The 22,100-nt window shown below is 46.0% G+C and overlaps 1 protein-coding gene and 1 long non-coding RNA gene across 3 annotated transcripts in view; one reads left to right on the forward strand and one right to left on the reverse strand.

The window, feature by feature from the left end:
- Positions 1 to 2,333: 2,333 nt before the first annotated feature.
- Positions 2,334 to 9,516, reverse strand: LOC103674037. 2 transcript variants are annotated; one of them, XR_005836788.1, is made up of 2 exons: positions 9,310 to 9,516; positions 2,334 to 3,914 (listed from the first exon to the last, which is right to left on the reverse strand). It is a non-coding gene; the product is annotated as an uncharacterized LOC103674037 (long non-coding RNA). The 2 variants fall into 2 exon arrangements; XR_005836789.1 differs by having other exon boundaries at positions 8,966 to 9,516.
- A 211-nt stretch (positions 9,517 to 9,727) lies between these two features.
- NUP50 (nucleoporin 50) overlaps positions 9,728 to 22,100 on the forward strand; it is an 18,899-nt gene continuing 6,526 nt past the window's right edge. Inside the window, exons 1-5 of the mRNA XM_040637695.1 lie at positions 9,728 to 10,070; positions 13,674 to 13,752; positions 15,829 to 15,912; positions 19,171 to 19,357; positions 20,375 to 21,016. Of these exons, the coding sequence (XP_040493629.1) occupies positions 13,684 to 13,752; positions 15,829 to 15,912; positions 19,171 to 19,357; positions 20,375 to 21,016 (982 nt within the window). The 5' untranslated portion in view covers positions 9,728 to 10,070; positions 13,674 to 13,683. The remainder of the gene's footprint in view (positions 10,071 to 13,673; positions 13,753 to 15,828; positions 15,913 to 19,170; positions 19,358 to 20,374; positions 21,017 to 22,100) is intronic.

The raw sequence follows: 22,100 nt of genomic DNA on the forward strand, positions 1-22,100 counted from the left end.
GAGGAAAGGCCATGAGCACTCAGTGAGAAGGCAGCCATCTACTGGTCAGGAACAGACCCTGTTAGAGCTTGACCTGGGACTTTCCACCTCCGAAACAGTGAAAATACATGTCTGTTGTTTAAGCCACACCACCCGTTTTGTTATGGCAGAGTTCTATGCCATGTTCGTCTCTAAAGAGAGGCAGATGGCTCAGACAAAGCCCTAGGCTTTAGGAGCACATCATCTAGTAAGAAGGGACATCTCATGAGAATACAATGTGACCAGTGCTTCTAACTCAGCCTGGGAGTTCTGAAAGGCTCCACAAAGCACACACTTGAGCAAGGTTTTGAAGGAGGTCTGACCAGGAGAAGAAATGGCAACCCAGGAAGAGAGAACCTCCAGCAAGGGCTGAGACTTGAAAAGGCAGATGTAGTTGGTGAACACGGAGAGGCCAGAGGGTGCAGAAGGCATGACAGGGAGCGTTGGGAGAGGAGATGGAGCAGATGCACTGGGGATGGGGCGTGAAGGTCCCTGAGTGCCAAGACCAAAGAACCTACATTTCAACATAGGAGGGTATCAGTCAACAGATTCACTTACTAGGGCTTCCAGAATAAACTACTACAGACTGGCTATCTTAGCAACAGAAATGTATTTCCTCACTCTAGAGGTGAGAAGTCTGAACTCAAGGTGTCAGCAAGGCTGGTTCCCTCTGAGGCCTCTCCCTGTGTCCTCACATGGTCATCCCTCTATATATGCATCTGTGTCCAAATCTCTTCTCGTAAAGATGACGTTCATATTGGATTAGGGCCCACCCTCATGACCTCATCTTAATTACCTCTTTAAAGATGCTACGTCCAAATGTGGCCGCATTTTGAGTTATGGGGGTTACAACGTCAACATATGAATGATGGGGTTGGGAGGGTGGGGGACACATCAGCTCAGAACAAACAAGTAGCCCAGGTAGAACCCAAGTGAGTTTAGGACGTCATCTGCTAGAGGACTGATTCTTTTTATGCCATTTGTTCACCTTTCCCCAGTGGATTCCCAGGTTTTGAAGGATTTCATCTGTCAACCTACACTTATTAACTTACAAATTCTTCATTTATAAAAATCAAAGACAGTGTGTCAGTCAGATCTGATCAGCAGGCTACATTGAGAACTACCATACTGAGTTGATAACGTCTCAACCGAGAGGGAAATTTGACATTTACATCAACCTATGATGACTCGTTGTGGGGGGTGCGTGTGGCTAGAAACAGACATTCTGGAGTGTAAGGAGTGAAGTGCGCGCTCATGCACAGACAGACGGCCTGAGTGTGTCTGTCGTAGCACTTGGTGTAGCGTATTGCAATTCTGCGGTTACGTGACTGCATCCCCCTCCAGATTCTGAATCCCTGCCAACAGGGACCCTGTCTCACTCATTTTACCTCAGCAATGCCCCCGATTTTCTCAAATGGATTAAACCCATTACCACATCTTTAAGACCTCTGGAGAGGACAAGACCCCAAGTTGGAAACCACTGCTCTAGAATCTTAAATGTACATTCATACGTTCTTACCGCCCCCACCCACTTCCAATGCCAACACACCACAGATGAAGATGACATGGAGTGTGATACTGACAGTGCTGTGGGATTCTGAGCAGGGGCTGATCAAAAGCTGGAGCACCCAGGGACACCTGGGGGGCTCAGGTGGTTGGGTGCCTGACTCTTGATTTGGGCTCAGGTCATGACCTTGGGGTTGTGGAATCAAGCCCCAAGCCCTGCATCGGGCTCTGTGCTCAGCAGGGAATCCGCTTGAGATTCTCTCTCTCCCTCTACACTCTGCCTGCCCCCCCCCAACTCTCTCTAAAATAAATCTATCTTTAAGAAAAAAGCTGGGGCACTCAGGAAAGGTAGGAGAAGGTGAGATGGACTTTGACAGATAGAGAGGAATTTGGAGTAAGCAAAGAAGTGGGGGACACATTCAGGTGAGGAAATAGCATGAGAAAATTCAGGGATGGGGGGCGCCTGGGTAGCGCAGTCGTTAAAGCGTCTGCCTTCGGCTCAGGGCGTGATCCCGGCATTCCGGGATCGAGTCCCACATCGGGCTCCTCCACTGGGAGCCTGCTTCTTCCTCTCTCACTCCCCTGCTGTGTTCCCTCTCTCGCTGGCTGTCTTTCTGTCACATAAATAAATAAAATCTTTAAAAAAAAAAAAAAAAAAAAAGAAAAAGAAAATTCAGGGATGGAAAGATGTATGATTTTCAGCGGGTCAAATAAACTTTTTACATGTCTATATTTGTAAAAAATAATATGCAACTAAAGCTAATTTGATTTTTAAAATGGAAGTTTACTTCATGAAAATGTACATTTTATAACAGCAGGTAAAATTTTTAAATCACAGGTTTGATATACAGAGAAAATTTACAAATGATAAGGGTACAGTTCAATGAATTATCAGAAAGGATATATAACCACAAAACCCCTTTTGAGATCAAGAAATAGCACATCATCTGTATCTCCTTTTGTGTTTCTGAATATTAATCCATAGGATGTATCAGAAATATAAACACAAATGAGAAAGAAATAAAAACCTAGTAGGGGGACATATTCTGTCTCCTGGGTCCCTCGTAGTAGGTTGAACAATGGCCACCCAAAGATAGTCTTAATCCCAGGAGTTTGTAAATGTTATTTCATTTGGAAAAGAGGACATGGGCACATCTTTTGAGGGCCACCATTCAACCCACTACAGCACTGAAAGAGATACATTCGTGGCAGTCTGTCACCAAAATCATCCATGGGCAAGTTACTAACAGAAGTTTACACTTGCCAAGTTGAGGGCCAGATCCTCGACACTGGTGGTACCCTTCTGCCCTGATGTGAAAACGTTGGGGTTCAGGAGCAAACAGTCAAGAAAGAATTCTTGAGACGTCTTTGGTGCAAAAAGGCGGTTACACGGGGACCGGACCTGTGAGCAGGAAGAGTTGCACTGGGGTCATGAGGAGTAGCCCATTGTATGCTTTCAAGTTGGAGGGCGTTAGGGAGAGCATAAGTCCTTAAGGAATTTGGAAGCAAGGTTTCCAGGACCTGATGGGCTAGCTATTGTTGGGAAAAGGTCATTTATTATTAATAAAACCCTAGTCATGAGACCCTTCAGATGTTTATCGGTGGGCCATATGCTTAGGGGTGATTGCTAACATGTAACTTGGTGGGGGATAGAGATAAAGGAAGTTTCCAAAGGAAATTTTATATGTTAAAGTAGACTTACAGGATCCTGAAAGTGGGGGGGGGGGTGGTTAAGGTAAAGTTGCCTTTTGCCCTTAGCAAAGTATTAACATTGAGGCAGCTGAGCTCTTAGAGGAAGATCACTCTGCCTGTCTCAAGGACTTGCCAGTGGCTGTAAGGTGTAAGGAAGTTTCATGCTTTTCTTTGGCCTTTGTTCTCCATGTCCTGTCCCACCACGAACCATCCTTGTTGCCTCTTTCAATCAACGATTTCCATTTTACAGATAAATAAACCGAGCTTCAAAGGTGTGAGTACTGCTGCAGGTCACCTATGGTGAGGACAGAACTGGGACTCGGACTCTGGGGTGATCATGGAACTCTACCCTCCCAACTCTATCCCACCGCCTCCTTCACTTCCTCTAGGACCATTTCAAAGTCCCTCACTTTGGAGCCATACAGACTGGAACAGATAATAAACACACGGTGAAACTTGCCTTGAATCTGTGAAAAAAATCTGTCTGTCCTCTTGAGTCTTCTCTTTTCTCGTCTGCGCATCCCTGCGTCCTCTGGCCTTCATGGTGTCCGCGCTTCTTCAGAGAAAACTCCGAGAACTGACACTTGTAAGAACTTCCGCTGAGTGCTTATGCGCCAGGCTCCACTCAGCACTTCAATTGTCACTTCAATGTGAGCTCAATCACCCCATTAGATCGATTACCATTATTATTCCCCATTCTGGGAAAGAGGAAACAGACATGGAAATTAAGTATCTTGCTCAAGGCCACAGAGCGAGGAAATGAAAGCTGGTATTGAAATGTAGGCAGCCGGTCTCCAGAGCGCTGCGTTCTTAACCTCTCCCCATGCCTACTCAGAATAGGAAGAGACTGCCTCCCGTTTTATTTATTTCATTTATTTATTTTTTTATAATAATATTTTTTTATTATATTATGTTAGTCACCATACAGTACATCCCTAGTTTTTGATGTAATGTTCGATGATTCATTAGTTGCGTATAACACCCAGTGCACCATGCAATACGTGCCCTCCTTACTCCCGTTAAACATTATACTCCAAGTAACACAACCTGAGATCACATGGCAGTTACACCAGGTATGGGCATTTGTACATTGCCAAATGCGTGTGCACCTGTCACTCTCTTCTTCCTGCCCAAAAGTCCCTTAAAGCCACAGACCTGGAGAAAAAGTATGCGGCAGGGGTGGCAGGTAAGGGGTGGACAGGCAGGAAGGAGGCTAAGAATAAGAGAGGGCCAGACACAAAAGCAGACGGGGGCTCCAAGAGTAAAGCGGCCAGCAGGGGGATGCGGAGGCTCAGTCAGACCAGCTGCAGGAAGACTGTGGCTGGTTTAGGACAACTCTCACAAAAACCGTGTTTGCATCACATCGTTCCTAGGAGTTCTCGAAGGCAGGCCAGACACTATCCTCAGTAGCATCTGGAGAAGAGCCTGCATGCAGTGAGCCCTGTAGACGTGGAGGAGATGGAAGAACAAGCTGGGTCTCTCCAAAGATAGGGAGATCTGCTCTTGTGCAGTCTCTCTCTGGCTTCGTCTCAAAGACCCACGCACCTTAACTGCTTCACCATTCCATCGCCAGCCCTGCCCCTTTCCACCCACACCAAGTCCAGAGGCCACTCAGCCTCCAAGCTGTGGACGCGTCCTTCATGGCTTCTGCTTGGGGGGACCTGTCGCTTCAGAACTCACAATTTTTGCCTCTGCCACCGTGGGGCTGCGGCATCTCCCAATGGTTTTCTTTCATTATTTAATTCTTGTCGGCTAATTTCGTTCCCAGAAAAACAATACAATATGCTACTTTATGTAATTCATAGTATTTTGAGCAGGTTTTCAAACATACTATATACTGCTACTGTTTTCTCAGTGACTGCAAAGCCTCAAGAGAAAATAAGTAACAGCTCTAGAATACTGAGCAGTTTGTTTTCATCCTTTTGCACTGATGTCTGAAATATGAAAAATATAAAAACACAAGATGTGAGATGTTGGGAGTGCCCAATGCAGTACAATCTTTAGGACAAAATATGTGAGGCATTACTCGGTATTGACAGAATCCAGCTAAGTCTCAGTTTAATAATTTGATTTTTTGTTATGAAGCCAAATGTGTTGATACCGTGTTGATACTGAGAAAGGTCTAGTCTAGAATCTATAAGGGGGAACAGGGAGTCCCTGACCCTTAGGCAGTATTTGAAAAGCCTACAGGAAATCATAAATCTAACACTAAAACTACTCCAACGAAAACATCACAGTTCTTTGCTTTTAGCTGGAGTTACAAGAACTCGGTGCAATTATATTGGTTACGGTGTGGAAGCCAAAACCTCTGAATGTTAGTTACGTTTTTGACTAGTAAAGGGAAACTGAATTATCATTTCATAACTAAAATCTTCTAAAATGAGAATCCCATTAGAAAAAATAATTTAAAACCTTTCGCGGTGTTTGTGGTGGGCAGGGGCAAAAGTTCCAGGGAACTTAAAAACAGGGGCTATTGTCTTAATAACGGTCCATTCACTAAGCCCTTCCTGTGCACTGTACGCGCATGCTCTCATTTAATCCTTACAACCTAATGAAGGTATTATTTTTACCTTCAATTTACAGATGAGGAAACTGAGCTCAAAGAGTTCAACAGCTTGTCCAAGGCCATCCAGCTGGCAAGTGGCACGTTCAAGACTCAAACTCCAATTAATTCCAGAGCTTATGTTGTTCATCACTGTATTACATTATTTCATTCATCCCCCTTTCCTCTTTCAGTTCGGATAACCCCTGCCTTCCCAACAACTACAGGAGGAGGACCTTCCCCTAGGTTCAAGCTCAGGCAGGAGGCAGCATGGGAGGAAACGAGACTCCTGGGGGGTGCCTGTTGTAGATGCATCGTGCCCTGGATTTCCAGATCTCTGACTAGTCTGGGGAAATGTGTATCTTCCCAAGAACTCTTGAGTTTTGGGGCACAATTTGAATTCATCCTCTGTGGTCTGGTGATAACGACCTGAAATTCATCCTGCTGCCTGTAGTACCTACCTTCTCTTGACCCTGGATGTCATTTAATCAACACTCCAAGCCACCTGCATGGAGGACTGGAGAACGGGATGAGAAAAGCAGCGTGCGACATTCTTTTTGGCACTGCCTGCTACCTACCCTTTTGTGCCAACCTTTTTTTCCCTTTTTCTTTAGATAAAAGATACTCTAGGACAGGGCACAGATTCTCTTCAACAAATGATCCACAATAAAGAGAAAAGCGCCAAGTGCATCTCTAGACTTAAAGAGGTCACTCCAGACACAAAGGAGGTGGCGGCTTCTATGAGATGGGACCTCTGGCAGTCCTAGTCCATACCTGCAGCCTCACTGCAGGGCTGATGGCAGAACCTCTCCTGTTTTAATTCCTTAACTTTAGGAGCAAGTGGTCCTGTAGGCTTCCCATTTTTCCATGCTTTTTGGGAAGTCCTAATAGAGAATGATGCCAATCTCAAAGTTCAAGGCTACCTGAACCAAAGGCCAGGACGCAGCTGGAATTCAACAGATTTTATCCTACAATTTCCTTTACCAGGTTCAACTAGGCTTTAATTATCCAAGACATTTATGACTTGATCACAGTGGCAAAGCTGACCCAATGGTGGTTCCTGTCAGCTGGCGGAACTGCAGGGGGAAAAGGGCAAGATGACGTTGCCATGAACTCATCCTGAATTAGGTAAAGTAGGTAAACCAGTGTCTCTGGGTATTGACTTACTGAACATAAAGAAGAAAATGATCCAGCTTGGGAAACCATAAAAATCCTCAGAGTTTAACCAAAGTGAAAGGGATTTTTGAAAGGTAGATTTCAGAAATACTGTCTCACCCTTGGAGAACTATTTCGTAAATTTTGCAAAGAGCTTCACTAAATACACAGCCAAATTCAATGGACGTAGAGAGCTCAGCATGCAAACTGCCTCTATTCTCCTGAGTTACAGACAGTTTAAAGCTGTCATTTCAGTAAGCACTGAATTCCACCACATAATGGGCAAGTCAGCTACAGTGCTATTGTACACATAAATCTTTTATTTGCATTAGAAAGGCATCAATCACCTCATGCCACAATATGTAATTAAGAAGTAAATGTACTATTTCACTTAGCCTCACAAGATAAATGCTGTATTACTGCAAGAACAGAAGTTGTGATTTTAACTAGCCACATTCCAATGATAAATACAGTTGACCCTTGAACAACACGGGAGTTAGGGTCACAGACACTGCCCACCCCACCAGTCAAAAATCCAAGTATAACTTCTGACTTCCCAAAAACTTAACTAATAGCCTACTGTCAATTGGGAGTCTTCCTGCAAACATAAACAATCAATTAACGTACGTTTTGTACGTTTATATGCATTATACACTGTACTCTTACAATAGAATGAGCTAGAGAAAAGAAAATATTAAGAAAATCATAAGGAAAATACATTTGCAATACTATACTGTATTTATTGAAAAAAAATCCACATATAAGTGGACTCACACAGTTCAACCCCGTGTTGTTCAAGGGTCAACTGTATATACGTGAAAGAACTACCACTACTTACTGATCCGTGCCCCTTACATGGTTAACAATCTAAATATTACATAAAAAGTAATCTAGAATTTATACTTTGGTGTTAAAAAAAATTGCCCTCAATTTATAAGAAGGCGCTAGAAACATTTTGGAATGAATGAGCTTCCTACAGAACCAAATATGGAGATTCACAAGCTATTGGTCAGAAGGAAGCTCAGGAAAATCCGGGATAGTACTTCTTTATCTCAGTGAAAAAGAAGGGTTCGTTCATCTGGTAAGGAGTTGGGTGCCTATAATGTACCAAGGATGGTGAAGCCAGAGGTGAGACTAGGGGTTGGGAGGTGGAAGAGAGAGGAAGGTGGCTGGTAAGGTTTAAGTGACGAGAGTTTTACAACAGCCACTGTGAAGTATGGGAAAGCTGACCTGGGGCAGATGGAAGAGATGAGTCACTTGGGGCTCGGCATGAAACAGCTGTGGAGTCCCCAAAAGTAGGCATTCAATGGTTGTGGAAAGAGACCCTGGGCTGGAAGTGAGACCTGGGTTCTGGCATTAACCTGATGGATGACTCTGGCAAGTCACGCATCATCCAGAAGGGGCTGTACTCTAAGTTCTCTTTTTATTAATAAAAACAAAAACACTAAAGACCGTGCCATTAAAGATCATGCAATAACACATGGTTACTAGTTACACATAGAGTTCGCATTATTCCATCCACTTGACAAGGACAGCAGGAAGGACAGACAACAAATACAGTTCCCTGGCTGGATACTTCCTTTCCTATCTATCCTCAGCAAAAAAACCGAACACCTGGCCACATCTACGTTCTGGATTCTTGTCTTAGGGAAAGTCACCATCACGGCAGGCAATAAACCTGGCTTTATTTTAAATGTCCAACTCGGGCGCCACCTGTTTTTAACCCTTACATGTGCAATCCAGGTGCATAAGGAGTGCTTAACACAGTGGGCCAAGGATGGGCTTTTTAGGAGGGCTCCTAAATACGTGAGATTATACGCAAACTGGTTTTCTACATGCATGAATACACAAACCTTGAGATTTTCAAGTCCTGAAAAACCATAACCCCCAGCCCCCATTGCTCTAAGAATGTTCCTTTTCTGAAACAAGTTTTCGAATTAGTTCCTGCTGGGCCTGATTCCCCGAGTGCCGACGGGTGACAGTCCCGCGAACCACTGGGCAAGGGCAGGTGCACACCACCGAATCGCTCCGTACAGCGGAACCGGTCACTACCTGGCACTAGGCTGTAGTTTTCCAACAAAAGCACGAGAACAAACGCATCGGTTCCGCGGCGTGATAGCGCGTTTGCGGACCTGCTCTCCGTGGATCCTAACTAGTGCGCGATTTTGAGCACGTTACTCCGCCTCTAGGGCGCCCACTGCGGAAAGCAAATACAAGCTGGATGTCCAGTGGGTCCGTTTTTCCTCCTCCACGACCGAGGCCGGTTCTCGGCGCTCCGCAGTCCCAGGCCTCCCTGCCCTCGGCGGCCAGGCACGTCGCGCGCCATCAGGGCAGGGTCGCGCGGGGGCAGCTCTCGGGGACAGGATGGCGACGGCGAGCATCCCAATGTCACTCACGTTTCCCGACCACCGTCACTCTCTTCTCAGCACCTCGCACGGAACACCCCGAGCCCCGGCCACGCTCACTGGCTGACCGTGCCTTCACTAGCGCTTCGCAAACCCGCTTCGCCCAGCACCAGCGAGCCGCGCGGGACCGGCTCCTCAGACGCATCCGGCCGCCGACACGTGACCACCGCGCGTAAATTCCCGCCGCAGGCGCCGGCTCCCCCGCGGAGGGCCGCGGGTGCGTGAGTGCACGCATGCGCGCGCATGCGTGAGACGGGCGCGCTCCTCCCGGCGGCAGTTTCCAGGCAGCTGAGCGCCTGCGCTGCGTGACGTTCCACCGCCCACGGAGGCGGTACGGCTCGCCAAGGCGCCGGCGCGCTTGCGCAGTAGCTGGACGCGGGCGTTTCTTTCCTCCCTTTTTATAGAGTTGGTTTGGGCGGCGGGGGGGGGCTAGATTAGAGTTATAAAATGGCGGCTTGGAGTGTGTTGGGCGCTGTTCCTCCAGCGGTCTCTGGTTGATCTTGCTGCTCTCCCTCACTGCCGAGCACAGAGAGGCGAGACCCCTGGAGGACATGGTGTTTGAGACCCCAGGCTTGCTGACCACCAAGTTCTTCGAGAATCTCAGCGCACCGGAAGCGACCAGACGCGCTCAGCCGGGCGAGCAGCGGCCGCTTCACTCCCGAGGCCCGCGGCTGCAACCTCTCACCTGCTCGCGGTCGCTCACCCGGCTTTCGCCGCATCCACAGTCCAGCGAGTGCCGCGGCTGCCGCCCGGTAGGTGAAAAACGGGCGGGCAGCGTGGCAGAAGAAGGGGCCGGTCCCGGGCAGGGGCTCCGGGGTCCCGGCACGAGATTGGGCCTGGAAGGGGGAGCCGGGCTGCGGGGCCCACGCTTGGGGAGGAGGAACCCGGGGTCGGTCAGGCAAGGTACCGTACCTGGGCCTGGAAGGGGGATCCTGGGCTGGAGGAGTCGGAGTGAGCGGCCTGGGCCTGGGGAGTAGAAAGCTGGGGTCCGGGTGCGGGACTCGAACCTGGCAGGGGGACCCTGGGCAGGAGGAGCCGGGGTGAGGGGCCCGGGCCGCGGGGTGTTGGGGGTCAGCGGGGAGGGTGGGGCGGGATGACCGCAGCGGCGCGTAGTCGGATGCTGTTTGTGAAGCCGGGCGCGGGGCCGACCTGTCGCGGCTGCAGCGCCCAGTTTGGGTAAGGCTCGCCCGGGTGCGGGGCCCCCGCGGCCCCGGCGGAGGCAGAGGCCTGATTGGGCAGGGGCCATCCCGACTTGGCCGTCTCGGTTTACTTCCAGCGCTTCCCCCTCGGTACTTCTTTCTCCCTGGCCGTCTCCCCTCTCTCCCTACACTACCTCTTCGGCGTGGCTTCACTTTTCGTCTTGCAATCCCGGGCTATTGATCACCCCTTTCCTCTGTTCCGTTAAGAAGAAATTTTGAGACTTCGTTTTTCCCTGGCGTTCCAGTCTCCGGGGTCCGCCCCCTTGTTCTCTTCTTTTTTTCTCTCTGTCAAGTGTGGTCACATCTATTTTCGTCTTAGGGTAAACTGATGTTGACTGAGGTTCGACCCCGAGGATGAGGCAGCACCTGGTGGCAGAGACCACAGAACTCTTTTATCAGGCACAGATAATAGTTTTCTCCAATTATGAAAACTCTCAATTTCCTATCAGTGCTTCATACCTAGGAATCATTTTAAAATCTGGTCCCTTTTTAACCACAAGCCCCACATTTTTTAAATTTTTCTTTTCTTTTTTTTTTTTAAGATTTATTTTTAAGTAATCTGGACACCCACCGTGGGGCTCGAACTCACAACCCTGAAGTAGACAGTCGCATGCTCCACCCACTCAGCTAGCCAGGCACCCCTAAATTCTTGATAGTAGCTAGGACTTAAGACTCTTTAGGTGCTGAGCTTTGTTCTGAGTACAGAGATTTTTTCCTCCTCCTCTTGCATTAAAAAAAAAAAAAATTATTGTCTGGAGCATCATGCTTTGAAATAAAATATGGATTTGCTAAAATATATTTTAAAGCCTGGCTCATAATTGAATTCTCTTTTCCCACCCTGTACTTTTTACAGTTTTGAGGAAAAATGGTATTTTATAGCCTTTGCTTTTGTTTAATATTTATTAAGCCCTTCCTAGATTCCAGGCACTGTTCAGAACTAAGTTTTTCCTTATCTTCCTTAATTTTCACAACACCTCCCTCTTCTACAGGTGAAGAAAGTGAATCACAGCAATCAAATAACTTGCCAGAGGTCTAGCAAGAAAATGGCAAAACTGAGAGGCCAGCATTTTATCGTATTTCCTAAAATGAGTAGCGCCCTAGATCGCCGCTCAGCGACTGCTGGAGTACCTGCTGTGCGAGGGCAGGTTTGGGGGCACTTGGAGGGGGCAGTAAACAAAAGGGAGCTCCCTGCCCTGGGTTAGGTCTTCCCTTGGATGAATACAGTAGACTGGGGAAGCAGCCCCATTAGTTTCGGTAGCTTTACTCTGCTGGTTATCTCTTCACTTGTGGGCCTGAGTTAGATGTTACATTTTCACTACACTGTTTGCACTGTCAGCTCCACCCTTTTTTGCCTCGATAGCTTACTAATAGTTCATAGCAAAAATGACTCCTTCAACTTCTCGGCTCTTCCGCCCCCTGGTGGAGGTGTTAGTTACTGACCAGGGAAAGAGCCCCCCCTCCCCCCAACTGTTGAAGTTCAATAAGGAAATAGATCAGAAAGTACCGTTTGCTTTTGTTTGAATGACCAAGATTAATGGCAAAACTTGATCAGGTATTTGAGGGGGAGATCTTAAAAGGGGGGATTCGCAGGTAATGGCTGAGTGTCATACTTTACGTATTAGCGTTTCGGACTTCAAAACCATTTATTTTATAATCAGGAAAAAAGCCCGTACGTACTTGTAAAAGTTCAGGTGTTATTAGGATATTATTAAAAGCTGAAAATCCCCTATGTCATTACTCTACAGGGGGTCAGATTTTGAAGGACTTTGGAATGTCAACATTTGAATTTTATTTTGTAGATACTAAAGAGAAATGGGCAATGTGTGAATGCATATCTTAATGACCACAAAATTCTACGAACCGACGCTCTGGTGGTTCGTGGTGTTGAGACAAGTGTGAGTGGGCAGAGACCATCAGGAGTCTAGACAGGTTTCAGGAACCCTGAATGAACTGGGCACTTGCCCAGGGCAAGATGGGCAGCGGAGGAAATGGAGTTTTTTTTTTTGGTCCATTTAACTGGTGAGTTAGAGAACAGCCAGCACAGCACTCACAATGGAGTCTCTATTGGTTGTTGTGCTAATTTCGTTGTTTATAGCAAAGAATACATATTAGGATCAGAAAACACTGCAAACTGTAAGGGACGAGTACCAGCACCCTCTCTGGCTGCGTGCTTGTATCCACTGCAGAGAGAATTCTGTCCGTCCCTATCTCTTCCTCCTCCTCCCTGTGACACGGTGGCTTTAGAGGAGTTGAGTGATGGCTTATTTTTGAAGGTCATACATAAATTTCGAGTGTTAACATCTATATTAATTACATTTTGAACTTTTAAATGATATTCTAGCTTAGCAATATACAATTTGGGGTAATTAAACATTCAGTCTTGGGAAATTTATTTCTATCAACTGTCTGTAGCCTAAAGAAGAGGACTTGTGCTGTGAAAGTATTTCCAGTGCCTTATTAAAATTCTTATCCAAAGATGAACTTCTTAACTGGATCATCTTTAAGAGAATTTTAAGTATTTAAAATGTTTTGCCTGTAGCAAGACTGTAATTGTAATTTGCATAGAATAAATTAAGCACTTGTTGATTGCATATACAGTACGTAAGATTTCAGATTTTAAAAAGTCAGTGTTCTATTTTAATTTTTTTCAAATGGAGCTGGTTTTGCGTTGTTCAGAAAGAGTGCCCACGCTCACGCGCTCACACTGCCTCCTTCCGTAATCTTTTGCATATGTAAACAGAGAGCCTAATAATGCTGCCATAAGGTTCTCAGGAAGGCCGTTCCCACTGGTATCAGGAATGGGTGGTTGTTGTTTTATCTCATGCTAGAGTGAATTTTTAAAATTCTTTGTAAAAATTCTTTGCATTCTTTGTAAAAATTCTTTACAAATTCTTCATAAATTCTTGGAGAGCCTGGGTGGTACAGTTAAGCCATCGGACTCTTGGTTTCGTCGCAGGTCATGATCTCAGGGTCATGGGATCAAGCCTGTCATCGGGCTTCGTGCTTGGTTGGGATTCTGTCTTCCTCTCTCTCTGCCCCTCCTGCTTGTGCGCACTCACTCTCTCTTGGATAAATAAATCTTTAAAAAAATTCTTCATAAGTTCTCATGTCTTGGTCTAGAAAAGCACTTTTTACTTCTTTTTACTTCTCACTTAGGTTTGAAAATATGGCCAAGAGAATTGCTGAGAAGGAATTGACAGATAGGAATTGGGATCAAGAAGATGAAGCAGAAGAGGTAAGATCTTTTCCAAGAACAATTTCGTGCCGCTTCGAAATTTAAATTCATTTTGGGATCCCTCAGGAAGATTCTGTAGTAAAATTAAAAAGGTATTTTAAAGAACAGCCTGAACAGAAAATAGTTTGGTTTCTTATGACCTGCACTTAAGGAATGTATTAATTACATTTGGGTGTCTTTTTCTCCTAGTGCCTATTTCCTCAAATACCCTGCTCCTTTGTAGAAGCACCTTCCGGAATTTCATGTACTTCCTGCTTTCTAAACCCATAGTTCTAGTCGAGATGGAAGAGTGAGTCAGCGATCTAGCAAGGTGCCAGTGCTCGCACTTGAGAAGTGGTTCCCCACCACGTGCCTCTCAGTCCGCCATACCCAGAAGTTGAGATTTCAGATCGGGGTTGCCTCCCGTACTCTGATGCCTCTTGGAGGTCTGTCTTGTTTCATGTTCACACGGATCTGAGACCCCCCCGCCCCCCCGGCAACAATTGCATTAGTTGGAATAGAATTCAGATTGGCCTGGTTTCTTTCCTAACAAAATAAAAATGGTCTTCCCTGAGGAAATGTTTTAATTTTTCTCTTACAAAGAGTGGAGCGCAGCAGCGTTTTCAGTGCCTCATCAGCAGTTTGATGCACTAAGGAAATCTGTAACCAGGTTAGCCTTCCAAGTTAATAGAATAGCGCTAAGTTTAAAAAGAAGAAGAAGAAATCTGCCAAAGTGTGTTTCCAAGCCTATTCTTAAACCATCTTCCTTCTTTCTGAATCTCGTAGTATGAACATTTTTTTCCTTTACAAATGTGTGTATTAATATGTTTAGGGAAACGAAAATCACAAGTATATTAATATTTTGACAAGGTTTTTAACATTTCTAACTGACTTGGTGCTTGTTAACCAGCTCTTTGGTAACTAAGTTTTTTCCAGGTCTTAGGCACAGTGTTACATTCTGTGCCTAGTAGGATTTATGATTATTGTATAATGATTTGCTTTGACATTAACATATTTCAGGAATGAAAGGACTTCCATTTAGTTAAGTTCTAATGAGTGTGAAAGGACCTTACATTGAATTCGGGACAAGTGTAGCCAGATGGTCCCTTCTCTTAAGGGTAGAGATCTCTTTAAGTTTATTATTATCTTCTTACAGAAAGTATTTTATGCAGCCCTACAGGGTAGAAGAAGGGTTGAAATAAAGCCAAAGATCTTCTGCAAATTCCTGATTGTGGGCATACTTCTTTTAGCTACTGGGAAGAACAGTAGCTTTCCAACAGGGTCGCTTACAGTCGTCCGGGCTGTGCCAGTGGTCTCTGAGATGACAGGCAAATGGGCAAGGTTTCTCTTAAAAATCATGTGCATATGTGATAAAAATAACCTCTGTTTTTGAAAACTGTAGTAGTAAGATCCTAGATTTGGGCATTTGGGTTTTAGAACTGGCTCTGTTACCAACTGTTCATGATCTTTAAGGTAACTTTTGGCTTTTGAAGAACAGATTTGGCTTCTTAAAACGATTTTTATTCTAAGTTTTATTCATATCTTTGAATATATTTGAAATTTGAAGAACTGGTCCTGAATAGTTTTCTGCCAAACTTCTTTTTTTAAACATTTTATTTATTTACTTTTAGAGTGTTGGGGGAGGGATTTGCAGAGGGAGAGAGACAATCTCAAGCAGACTGCACACTGAGCACAGAGGCCAGTGCAGGGCTTGATCTTAGGATCCTGAGATCATGACCTGAGTCAAAATCGAGTCGGACGCTTAACTGACTGAGCCACCCGGGCACCCCTCTACCAAACTTTGGATGGTCTTAGTCTTGTCAGAACTTCCCTGTGTGAGCTCCTCTGGATTGTGATTCAAAGCCTGGGTTTGTATATGTCTGGATGATTTCTGATTCACCTAAGTAGATTTGGGATTCACAAGATAGACAATAGACATAAACTTTATTGTAATGTGACCTCTGCATAATTTGTTACCAGTATTAACAGTACTTTAAAACCAGCAGATACTAAGAAAAGTTTGGTCAGGCTTTTGTGTTCAGCATTTCTTCTCCTTTTGGGCCTCATCTTACTGCTGTTTAATTTGTACACTTGCAGGTGGGAACATTCTCAGTGGCCAGTGAGGAAGTCTTGAAGAACAGAGCCATAAAGAAAGCAAAGCGTAGAAATGTTGGATTTGAAGTGAGTGTTTTCTTAACCGCTTTTGGTATTAAACACTAATTTGATTTCTAATTGCAGAACATTTCTATCTCTGGGAGCAGTCAGATCGATAAATGCTTTTTAAAATGCTTACTCTACTTGTGAAAATCCTTGAGGTGGACCATGGGAGATAGAAAACAATAAGAGATGTGCACCGTGTACACATCAGAAGTAAAGTGCAGATCTAGACAGATTCAAGCCGGGTGGCAATAGGAAGAGGAGTGGGTGGCAGGTGGAGTAGGGAAGGGAGATGCGGGTGTTCTCGCAGTCCCTCCACCCAGTCCCTCCGGTCCCTGGCGTGGGGGCGGGGGCGTCCTTTAGCTGTAACAGAAGCATTTCTCATGTAGATTTTCTTCCTCATATAGTATGTTGCAGTGTTTCCTTCCTGTGTTCACGAGGGTTAAAAGATGAGTTGTAACTCTGGAATTGAAATCATGTAGTTCGCATTCAGCCATCACTCCACATTTAATAACTCTTCCCCAGTACAGTCCTCAGCCCTCAGATACGTGCTGGACACCTGTGTGCCGACTTGGCGGCCCGGGCGTCTGTTGTCAGGCTGGAGAAGCTGCCGTGCACATCCTGGTGGCAGCTGGAAGAAGCCGTCTTTCGTAGTGGCTCTGTTCGGTTTTATTACTGCAAGTTTCCTGCGGTCTGATTTCATTCCTAAAGACTGGTGATGAGTTGTCTGTAGGTATTGAGCCTAGTGAAGTTGGATGGCTCATGGAGAAGACACAGCAGGGGAAGGACAACTCAGTTAGGGAGGAAGTGATTGGTTTACTTGGGGAAATGTATTTTACGGGCCTGGGGTGCATTCAAGTGAGGTTCTGTAGGGACCACTACGTATGTGCATCCTTACCTGGCGCAGGAGGAGGGGTGACAGCTGGGTGCAGCTCTGGGAGTTGTCACCACACAGCAGGTTGAAACCGGGGTGTAGCTGAGAGGGGCAGCTCGTGGTGTAGACTGAGAAGACTTCAAAGGAAGGAGGAAAGACCACCTCGAGGGATCGCCCCAGCTCAGATGAATGACAGTGAAGAGGTGGAAACCATGTAGACCACAGTCCCCACTCGGCCCAAGGGAAGGGGGTTGGGGGAGCCCTCTGGCTGTTAAAGGAAATGAATATGGATAGTTGAAATCCACATATCATTTCAGCTCTAACTTTTAGAACTTGTATAAGAAATTAAGTGTTATGTCGTCCACTTAAATGCTGAAATGTGGCTTTTCCCATATACAGTTGACTGCTAAACAACATGGGTTTGAATTGCCTGGGTCCATTTATACGGAGGGGTTTTGTTCTTATAAGGGAGGGAGGTGGGCACACCTGACCCCCATGTTGTTCAAGGCTCACCTGTCATGGATTTGCCCATTCATTCAGATCTGCTAAGCACTGGAGATAACATTGGTGGTTAAAAACAGATAGGAGTAAGTAAAATACCCATGCCTTGTGGAACTTACATCCTAATGATGGAAGAGACACGCCGAGTATATAGTTTCTGCCTTCCTCTAAGTGCCATGGAGAAAAATAAGTGAGGGAGGCTGGTGGGCCCAGGGACATGTCCGTTCCATGGGGCCCAAACAGACAGGTCCTCATTCACTTCTGTCCTTTTTCTGAGTGACTCCTATTCTCCCCCCCCCTTTTTTCTTTAAACCAGTGGTTCTTGAACTTTCGTGATGATTCTAGAGCCAACTTGTTAACAGTTTCTAAAATCACTATAAATACCCTGTGGCTTTTTAATCTCATGCAGAATACCAGGCTATGAGGAGCCACTCACAAGCTTTCCACCTTGTCCGTGGAATATTGTTGTAAAATGGTAGCTACTGGTTTGGTGTATTTGGGGTGTTGAATCCTCAAAAATCAAATGAGAGTGTCAGGGCCTAACCTGTATTACACGCATTAAAATTCATACAAGTTAAGATTTTGCCTTTTTTGCCTAATTTTATTGCCGTAATTGTATCCATGGTCGGTAACCATCTGAAATTCCTGTGGATATGATTGAAACTTCAGTGTTTTTTGAAAACTGTGCGATATTATTAGGCTAACCAACCCATTCAAAAAATGAAGAGTTTCTATCTGGTTTAAGTAACATTTTTGTGAGATCATGATTATAACTTGGGTGAAAACGTAAGGTTTGCGTACTCCCTCGGATATTCGGAAGCATGTACTCCATCGCGTGTTTCCAAGAATATTTCCTAGACCCTCCCTTGGATCTTGTTTCCAGGAAGCAGATCGTGCCCACTGTGGTGTAGCCACTAGTTTTGAATGGAAAAAAAAAGGTAACCTTAGCAGAGCAGTGTCAACTGAGGAACGTTTTCCAGGAGTTTCCAGGGACAGAGAGCCGGTTTTAGAAGCTCATGAGGCATGCCAGATATTTCCAGAACATCGCGGGTTGGAGATGTGAGGAAGCCAGCGGCAGTGGGGAAAGGTCTACTGGAAAGACCTTGCTGATGGAAATAGTGAGAAAATAGAGAATAAAGATGTGGCCCCTGGATTTCTCAACCAAGGGAAGGTCTAGATTTGAGAGTCAACTGGTCACGTTTCTAGAAGCTAAAAGCTACAGCAGTGGGGCGCCTGGGTGGCACAGCGGTTGGGCGTCTGCCTTCGGCTCAGGGCGTGATCCCGGTGATCTGGGATCGAGCCCCAAATCAGGCTCTTCTGTGGGCCTGCTTCTTCCTCTCCCACTCCCCCTGCTTGTGTTCCCTCTCTCGCTGGCTGTCTCTATCTCTGTCGAATAAATAAAATCTTTAAAAAAAAAAATAAATAAAAGCTACAGCAGTGCTTTAGAAAGTCCTAGGAAAATGGGTAAGATACCTTTATCAGTCAGCCTGACTTGATGTTTCTACAGCTTCCTTAGGCTAATGGTCTTTGAGTAGTACAAGGAAAATGCTTCGTTTGGGGTTTAGTCATTTAAGAATGTTTGGTTTTAGTTGTAATTCTGAGGCCGTGTACACAACTTACTGCGTTAGTCTTTTTTTGTCTTCTATCTTAGATATCTTTTTAAAAACAAGTTTCACTGTAAATCACTGTCTCCATGGCTGTGCCAGGAAGGCAGCTGTGGAGCGCAGAGCTGTCGTGATGAGCAAGGTCGGTCTCGCGTCCTGTCTCTGCACGTGCTGCTCCTTTTCCTCCGGTGCTGGTCCTGCACGGGTTCTGGGAGCTCCTCAGCCACCGCGGTGTTGTCACGTACTTGCTTGTTTAGTTACGAAACACAGTCATCTCATGTGTGCTCTTTCTTTATGTTTCAGTCTGATAGTGGAGGGGCCTTCAAAGGTTTTAAAGGTTTGGTTGTCCCTTCTGGAGGAGGAGGGTTTTCCGGATTTGGTAACGGTGCTGGAGGGAAGCCTTTGGAAGGACTGTCTAACGGAAGTGGTGTAACTAGCGCCCCTCCCTTCTCCAGCGCAAGGGCAGCCACGGAGAGCAAGGCAGCCTTTGGTGAGTAGCTTCTCCCCCCGCTCACAGCTGTGTAAAGACTGTCTGAAAACTAACTTTGCAAAGATGTTTTTCTTGTACTTTATCCTGGGCCCTGGGACTACATGAGCAAAAACAGGGTCATAATGAAAGGGATGGCAATTAGAAAGATGTTGGCTGTTTGCAGAGTTAAGTGAGTAGAGCACAGGCTTTTGAGCCAAAATAGACCCAGGTTCTGTTCTCAGCTCTGCCTGTCACTGGCTCTGTGACCCTGGTAAAGTTGCTTAGCCTCTGAGCCTCCAAGTCTTCAACCGTGAAATGAGAATGACCCTCAGAATTGACCTGTGGGGTCAAAAGAGAAGAGAAAGCTCTTAGTGGACCCTCAGTAAAAGGCTGCCTTCCCATGTGCTCATTCATTCGTTCTCTGTGTACCAAGGACCACACATGCTAGGAACTTACGGGTCCGCCACTCTAGATGTATTTCACCCGGGATGTGGTGACTGCCTGATCCTGTTTTGAGAAAATTGGTCAAGAACTCTTGGGATTAGCAACAGAGAACGGAATCATGGGCTACAGTCCTCGGTTTTCAGAAGTGATCCTGGCTGGTTGGATTTTACTTAGCTAGTTATTCTAAATATATACTGTTGTGTTTTAGTGAGGCAGAATGCTTAGTGTGATTAAGCCAGCACTTTCTGTTAAGATTTTAACTGCATTAATATAAGTTCATCCCTACAACCTTGGGGATTAAGTTTTATACTAACTATTGTGACAGTTCCAGGGGAAGCGGGCCTCCTTTTCAAAGAAAAGGTTATTTTAAAATTGTAGAAGTTTAATGCAAGCACATCCTAGACCGTGTTCTTGTATAAAGTTTGATTTTTGAGATCACCGGTTCCAAATAGTAGATGTGCACATGCTTCCTGAGCGGTGACAAAAATAGGGTACAATAAATGCAGAAAATACGAAGACAGAACAGCATAAAACTCCGGGTGATAGACTCAAATCAGCTTCTCAGTGAACCCTTCAAACTTTAATTCCCTATAGGATCTGTCGCTGCAAATGGTCCTACCTCCTTGGTCGATAAAAAGATTTTAACTCCCAAAACTAATGGTGACAGTCAGCAGCCCTCGTCCTCTGGCCTTGCCTCCAGTGCAGCCTGCCCCCGGAATGCCTATCACAAGCAGCTGGCTGCCTTAAACTGTTCCGTTCGGGACTGGATCGCGAAGCACGTGGACACAAACCCGCTGTGCGACCTGACGCCCATCTTTAAAGACTACGAGAAATACCTCGCGGGTATTGAACAGCAGCACGGGAGCGGTGGCAGCAGGAGTTCCGAAAGTGAAACTAACAAAATGCCACTTGCCACACAGTCCCCTTCCCTGTTCGGGTCAACAAAACTGCAGCAAGACTCGCCATTTCCGTTTGCCGGCAACAAGGCGGAGGACCCCTCTGAGAAGAAGACGGACCCGTCCGTAGGAGCCGCAAGTGCCTCGTTTAACTTCGGCAAGAAAATCGACAGTTCTGTCTTGGGCTCATTAAACTCCGGCCCCCTGACTGGATTTTCGTTTTCTTCTGGAAACTCCAGTTTATTTGGCAAAGATCTTACCCAGAATAAACCAGTGTCTTCACCATTTCCCACGAACACGCTGGAGGCGCAGGCGGAAGGCGGCAGCAGCGAATGTAAAGGTAATGGTAACGTTCATCCTCCTACGTCTGGTTCGGATCCGGGTTTCGTGGTTAGCGGCACAAACGTAGATTTGTGATTCGGGGGGATCGGGATTCACGCGGGGACTCCGTCGGTTCCCGGATGGGATCCCTCTGTTGTTTCCCTCTCTGTAAAGTGGAGTACGACCTGTTTTGTAGGGCTACTGTAGGGATTGAGAATATAAAAATAAAAATGAAGAATAGAACAGTATCTGGCACAGTGACTTTGAAAAGTTTTAAACGCATGGTTTTGCACATAAAAAAATGGAGTTAACAGTGTGTGAGAATTGTGTCTTACCTAAAGAATTGTCAATGTCCATGGCATGCCTTGTGTTTGGAAGACTTAATCATAGGTGAAGTCTCATGGCAAAATAGTACTGTACTGCGAATAAGAAAGGTAGACTTTGCGTAGCACTGGGGAACGAATGGGCAGGGTTTCCCTTGATGTGTCTGGACTGCAGCCGCCTTTCCAGAAGCGTCCGCCTTGGGTGGTGTCAGTGCTCCAAACCGGGCCTGACTCACAGGCCCTTCACTCCCTGTTCTTAGCTCTTTGCAAAGGGGGGTTCGTGGCATGGTCCCTCCTCATCCCGTGGTGGTTGTGAACAAGTCGTGGGAGGACTCACTTGTAAGCAGGTCAAAAGTCCATCTCACAGGAGGTGTTCTCTTCTCGGTACTTGAGAGCCGGGTGCCCGAACCCCCAGACGCGGGGCCCCGCAGACGCGGCTGGCTCCCGCTTTGGGGTGGTTTCTCTGCCAGCCTGCCCCGTCACCAGCTTATTGGCCTCCTCTTCCTTGGCCGTTGCTGTGACTGGTGATGCCCTAATGTGACACACACAGGAGCATCTGGGGACGGAGGTGATAGAAGCCTGTCTGCGGTTTTCCTTCCCCGGGGGGGATCTTGAGTCTATGTGGGGGTCATTTTTCTGTTAAAATTTGCGCACCGAATCCTAAGCATCGACAGTTTTTCATTCCAGGGCTTTCTACAGATTAACATTTAGAAGAGAGAAGCATGTGCCCATTAAAAATTATTCTCATTTTTCACAAAATAATTAAAATCCAGTAAGTCC

Source organism: Ursus maritimus, unplaced genomic scaffold, assembly GCF_017311325.1.
Source record: "Ursus maritimus isolate PB19 unplaced genomic scaffold, ASM1731132v1 scaffold_21, whole genome shotgun sequence".
In the NCBI taxonomy this organism is placed as follows: domain Eukaryota; kingdom Metazoa; phylum Chordata; class Mammalia; order Carnivora; family Ursidae; genus Ursus; species Ursus maritimus.